This window comes from Cricetulus griseus, chromosome 7 (genome assembly GCF_003668045.3).
Source record: "Cricetulus griseus strain 17A/GY chromosome 7, alternate assembly CriGri-PICRH-1.0, whole genome shotgun sequence".
Classification (NCBI taxonomy): domain Eukaryota; kingdom Metazoa; phylum Chordata; class Mammalia; order Rodentia; family Cricetidae; genus Cricetulus; species Cricetulus griseus.
This window is the reverse complement of record NC_048600.1, coordinates 72485276-72491445: the sequence shown is the minus strand read 5'-3', so window position 1 is coordinate 72491445 and position 6170 is coordinate 72485276. Positions and strand designations below refer to the sequence as shown.

The 6170-nt window shown below is 43.6% G+C and overlaps 1 protein-coding gene across 1 annotated transcript; it reads right to left on the bottom strand.

Annotated features, from left to right (window-relative positions):
- Window positions 1-2237: 2237 nt before the first annotated feature.
- Window positions 2238-5770, bottom strand: LOC100771621 (protein RoBo-1-like). Its single transcript, XM_027426254.1, has 3 exons — window positions 5629-5770; window positions 4213-4344; window positions 2238-2503 (listed from the first exon to the last, which is right to left on the bottom strand). The coding sequence occupies exons 1-3, from the start codon at window positions 5768-5770 to the stop codon at window positions 2238-2240; spliced, it is 540 nt and encodes a 179-aa protein (XP_027282055.1).
- Between the last annotated feature and the right edge of the window lie 400 nt (window positions 5771-6170).

Genomic DNA, 6170 nt, shown 5'->3' with positions numbered 1-6170 from the left:
AACCTACAGATTTCTAGGGACATTTAGAGATTGGGGTTTTTAGATGGGACCTCTGGTCCTCCCATTGAAATTAAAATGGGTTAGTCCAACAAGCTAATGGACATAACCCAAATCCTTCATATCCCAGTGGATCAAAGTAACTAGATTGCACACACACACACACACACACACACACACACACACACACACACACACAGCATGGTTCACACTATGGACATCACTGATTTAAACAAGTGCATCTCCTCCAAAAAGCGATCAAAGGACTGGTCTTCTCTCATATGCAGCCCCTTCCTGTGGCATAAAATTTGATCCATGCAGATGGGGTGCATCCAAAGTGTAAAGGGCTGTGGACAGGCCTAAGGAAGAGTGTTTCCTTCAGTTCACAGAGGACTGTAGACCAAGCTTAGAGAAGCCACATAACTTACACCAGGAAGGAAAGAGGAAGTCTGCAGCAGAGGAATTACAGCAAGGTCTGGTTCTCACACACCAGGTAGCCACCAAGGCACTCTTCTTCATGAAACCTGGAGAAACCTGCTGGGCCCTGTTGGAAACTGAATCTAAGAACTGGGGGGTCCATTTGTGCAGGATGACTCTGTTGTAAGTCAGCACCACAGAACATGGTAAAGTTTGAGTTCTATGCAAAGCTTTTCTCTCCTGGAGTTCCCTTGCCTCAATAGCATACAGGAAGAGTGCTGGGAGCTAGCAATGGCCCAAACCCTGCCATGAGAGAGGATAGTTTCTGGTGTCTTGGAGAAAATATCTTCATAATTTAAAGTGAGTATTTACAACCCCCTTAATAGACAGCCACTGCCTGTACCCTAGAGTCCATTCCCCTAGGATACAGAGGTATGCAGAGTGGATGTGATGGTTCCATGCTCATGGTTCTGAGGTGAGAAAATTTCAGGAGTGCCTGACATTTCTTTTATTTGTATCTTATTTTATTTTATTCTATTTTTTTTTGAAACAAGGTCTTGCTATGCAGCCTCGGCCAGCCTGGAACTCACTATAAAGCACATGATGTCCTCAGACATGCAGTAATCCTACTGCCTCAACATCCTGAGTGCTATGAGCTTATGTACACTATATCTAGCTATATATTTGAGCTGTGCTATGATAAACTGTGGGAAATGATCCTCCAAGGCCCTGAATTATCCATTCAAATTCATTTTTCTTAGCAAGAATCAATTATAAATTGTGAATGAAAATTAATAATCCGAAAAGATATGTTCTGTAACATGGAAAATAAAAGGCCCAGAGACAGATTTTAAGGACCAAGCTTCAAGTTGAAGATCAGAGAAACAAAAGCAGACAACCCAGTAGATCTTACCTCTACCCAGCTGAAATGGCAATCCTGTCTCCATGAATCCTCCAAAGCTCTCAGTTCCTGTTTCCTCTTCCTTATATTTCTTTCTCTGCCCAGCCACATCACTCCTGTCTCCACCTCCCTAGTTCTGGGATTAAAGGTGTTTGATCCCTGGTGCTGAGATCACCTTTGTGTGAGCTGTTTCTTTTAGGACTGGATCAATTTCATGTAGTCAGTGTAGCTTTGAACTAACAGAGATCTGTCTACTCTTAATCTTGAGTCCTGGGATTAAAGGTGTGTACTAACACCACCTAGCTTCTATAGTTATCTAATGTGATTGGCTTTGCATCCTGAACCCTCAGGCAAGCTTTATTAAATCATAAATAATATATCACCATAATGTTGCAGGATATGTAGCTCAAGAGATGGTTGGAAACAGTAGGAGTAAAGAGAATCTCATGGATGTCATCTCAGACATCTTGGACATGCTATGAAGAGTGAAGGAAGAGACTGTTTCACAATGAATCACAGCAGGCTGGAGAGACAGTTCTGCAATTAAAATCATGTTCTTACAGAGAACCAGAGTTCAGTTCCCAGCACCCACAACAGGCAGCTGACAACACCTGTAATGCCAGCTAAAGGAGATTTGACACCCTCTTCTGGACTCCACCAGCAAACACACACACACACACACACACACACACACACACACACACACACACACACACACACACACACACGCATGCATACACGCATGCACACACTCACACATAGACATGTATGCACAATTTTTTAAATTAAAATTGAAAATGGATTGGAATTTTTACACAGAAATACAAGCAAGTCAGACAGTCACCAGCTTTTAATTCTCCCACATTGAAGGACACCCTCCAAGTATGTGTGTAGGACTGTGGGACTGCCTGAGCCTGGGAGATCAAAACAAGACTTTCAGCAGGAGGAGAAAAACCAGAATCGGTACTGTTGAGATGGATGTAGGTCGAAGGCCTGTACTGTCCGGAACTGATGAGCCAGGTGTACTATCCGGAACTGATGAGCCAGGTGGAAATACAGGGAGACCACTCAAGCAGAAGGTGTGGACATCTATGCTGTCGAGAATAGTCATATTCAGGTTGCAGGCACTCTCTGTCGCACAGCCCATTCCAGCCATCACGATGGAAAGGGGATTACTGCTTCCCTTTACTAAGAAAAAGACCCAGGAATTAGTTTCCTCTCTCCTCTCTTCTGCCCTCCTCACCCACATCCATTGGGAAAGGAAACTGTGCTCAAAATGGTCCAGAGTCCATGACTTCTGCCTCTTCACTGAGATGCATGAGTCCAGCTGCATTCCATCCATCCATCCTTAGTGTCCTGTAGTCCCATTGTCTCCCCGGTATAGAAGAAACCTTATAGGGACTATTGCATCTCAAATACAAGGCTAACACTTGGTCTAACACTGGAGTGAATCACACCCACTAGGAGAGATGAGCTTGTTGCACGCAGGGAAGAAGGCAAGATGCAGGGTCTCGATTGTAAGCTAAAACCCTTCTCAAGTACCTGTCTTCTCTACCCAGTTTCCCTTTATGAAAATACTGTGGACCCCTCATAACTGACATCTCTTCTGAGATCTCTATAAGAACTATTATGGAACAAGCTGGATGTCTGTTTCCTGGGGTAAACTGAGGTATAAGCCTGTCCCACTGTGGAGGGCTTCAGCCCTCCTCTGTTTCTGTGACACCCCATTTTCTTTATTCATCCCAACTTATCTAGACAAAGGACCTTTCCCTTACTCACCCCAGAACCTGTCAAAACAAAAACATAGCTTGCCTCCAGACCCATCAAGCTCTCAATCCACCACTTAACCCACTCCTAAATTCCACACAAGTTTTCATGTTTTGATGAGGAGTTGCTAGCTCATCCCCACAGCATACAGTCAAGAAGAAAAGTCCTAGAGTTATTTTTGCAGTTAATCCCTGAAATGTATTATTGGCCCTCACAATAAATACATAATTTTCTCCTGCATGGGAAATTACAAATATTTCACTAAAGTCAGTAGCTTTAAGCAAAACTTGAGTGCTTATTGATGGGATCTGAGTCATCACAACAGCAGTGATGATGGCTTCTGGAACTCAAGTGTCACCACTCCCTGCACTTCTGAGTCAAGGTCCTAATCCAGAATATCACAGCAACACAGGTGCCCAAACTTGACTCTTTTTTGAGAAGCAGTTGAATTTGTTCCTCTCTTTCCTTCAGTTCCCAGACCTTACCTCAACTCTTCTTCTGTCAACTTTTTCTTGGGATAAATGGCTCTGTCTGAGGTTTAGAGGGACAACCACACACCTGGCCCTTGCTCCATGAGGGAAACAGCTTCTAAGATGATCTGCCCCCATCATGCCCATCTGCTGGCAGAGGTGCCCAAGTGTTGAATTTATCGAATCTACCTATGTCACATCTGGGTTAATCTATGAGAGTATGAAGTGATATGTCACTTCTAAGATGAAGGCTCGAACTACCTCAGCTCCACTAATTACTCTACGTCTGTCTCTCATCACTTCTCCACAAGAGAAGCAAGAGGATATGCTAGGAGAACACTGGCAGTCTATGAAGAGGCCACAGGAAGAGAAGGTGAAACCCACCAAAAGCCAAGCATGAGCTAGGAAGCAGGTCCTCCATCTGAAGAACCATGGGCATCTGAAGGACCACAGCTTACACCAACAACAGAACCCAGTTTGATGAGACACCCTTAGACAGTCACACCACAAAGTGTATAGACTTTCAGATACTGAGTGGTGATAAATAGCTCCTGTTTGCACCTGTTAGGTTGTGGCACAATTCTCTGTGTAGTGATAAATGGCTGATACACTGTACCCTTAGCAATATAAACACCACAATGCATGAGTAAATAATCATACCTGTGCCAATAACAGTAATGCACTTTGTCTCCGCTCCTGTGCACGTTAGGGAAGTTGGGATATGAAGCGCATCTAGCTCCGAATAGTAGGCAATACACTGAATACCATTGGGTTTTGCAGGCTCCTGAGATACTGAACGGAGAGGGAAAGGTGTTTATATTGAGGAATAGGCAGGAAACAATAGCTGAGAATATCACTGCCTCACCCAATCTAATACCGTATAGTTCTTTCATGATTGAACAAAAAAAAAAAAAAAAAAAAAAAAAAAAAAAAAAAAAAAAAAAAAAAAAAAACTAAAATGTCATGGGAAGAGGGAACAGTATGCAGGTATCTGAGATCCTTTGGTAATAGTTGTCCACTCAACTGTCTTCACCTTTCTTTACTCCCTCACCTCTCTACCAAAGCAGAAGACAAGTTCCTAGATATTGGGAAAGGAAATAATCTGCCATATAAAAAAATGCTGACCAAAGGGTGAAGAATTAGGGACAGTATCAGGGAGGCTGAGGCAGGATGATTACTGGACTCCAGGAATTCAAGACAAGCCTGGGAGGTCCATATCCACAACAAAAACAAAGATAAAGAATTAAATAGATGAGACAAATATCTCAGCTAAAGGGTAAGGGGAACACATTTAAATCAATAGACTCAGAGAAAAGAATAAGTACCAACCCATGGCACTCAGCTATCACTCATTGTCCCACCCAGACAGAGGCTTGTATCTACCCTTTCACTTCCCAAGGACAGGGGCCACAGGCAAAAGGAAAGACAAGCACACAGCTCTGATGCACCTCAGTGCAGGCAGGAGTCCACGGATAGCCAGAGGAGCTACAATGCACTATCAAGGGTGCAGAGATAAGCCCGACTCATATTTTATGTCTTCATAATTGCACTTATCAGTATCATAGCTATATAGATATAGTCACTGGTTATATCTAAATGTCTGTTGGTCTCCCAGTGTTGCCTATAAAGTTGGTCACACACACCTGTACTCCCAGCTTTTAGAGACTGGGGAAGGAGGATTACTTGATTCCAGTAATAAAAACAAGCCTGGATACACACAAGACTCTATCTCAACAATACAAAAATCCAAAATAAGAAATAAAATAGGTGAGGAAAGAGTCTCGACTGGAGGAGCAGCCAGCAAAGCATTGAAACCCACAGATTCAATGAACCTCCTTAAAGAATATGCCCAGGACCAATTACTGCTGCCCAGAGATCACTCAGTCTGTGTGTGCAACTATGTATACACATACCCAAGAGAGGGGCTTGCATCCAACCTATAAACCCTTATAAATGAGAGCTTCAAGTAAAAAGAGAAAGCAAATGTCTGTCTGCAGCCCATCAGCAGAGATGGACCTATGGAAAGGCAGAGGAACCCTGAGCAGGTGCTGGGACACAGACATGAGCTGTACTCACGTGTTATGTCATCTTTGTTACATCGATCACTTGTGCAACAACGGCTTTCATATCTAAATCTCCGCTGATCCCCCAAAGTTGCTGAGAATGACAGGTCACCGCATGTGTCTGTTTCTCCAAGGCAGTATTTTTGCTTAACCATTTGGTTTGTAGCTGGAACTGAAGAAAGTTGAAGCACTAAGTAAATTTTCCTCCTGAGTTCATGGTAAAGAACCTGTCCCTCCATCCCCTCTGCCTTGAGTACTGTACTTCTCCAAGAGTCCCTCTGCAATGGTCTGTTTCAGAGAATGAACCAACAGAGGGACCATTTGCTACAAAGGGAGTGACTGGTGGTAGAGTACTTTCTTGGCATGTGTGATGCCCAGAGCTTGATTCCCAACACTGGAAAAGTAAGAATGGAGTCACATATGCATGGTCCTCATCATGTAGAATCCAGGTCCTACAACACCATCTACACCACCTCCCAGAACCCCAGGCTCCCACTCTCATCCTGGAAAGGAAGCAAGGATAAATGGAGGACTTTCAAGGTGTGAGGGTTGGCT

What these genes read in the sequence shown, in the direction of transcription:
- LOC100771621 (XM_027426254.1), bottom strand. Translation starts at nt 5,770, where the DNA reads ATGGTTAAGCAAAAATACTGCCTTGGAGAAACAGACACATGCGGTGAC. An exon ending in TAACAAAGATGACATAACAC is followed by an intron (nt 4,345 to 5,628) that starts GTGAGTACAGCT and finishes CTCTCCGTTCAG; the next exon opens with TATCTCAGGAGCCTGCAAAA. An exon ending in CATTACTGTTATTGGCACAG is followed by an intron (nt 2,504 to 4,212) that starts GTATGATTATTT and finishes TCTTTTTCTTAG; the next exon opens with TAAAGGGAAGCAGTAATCCC.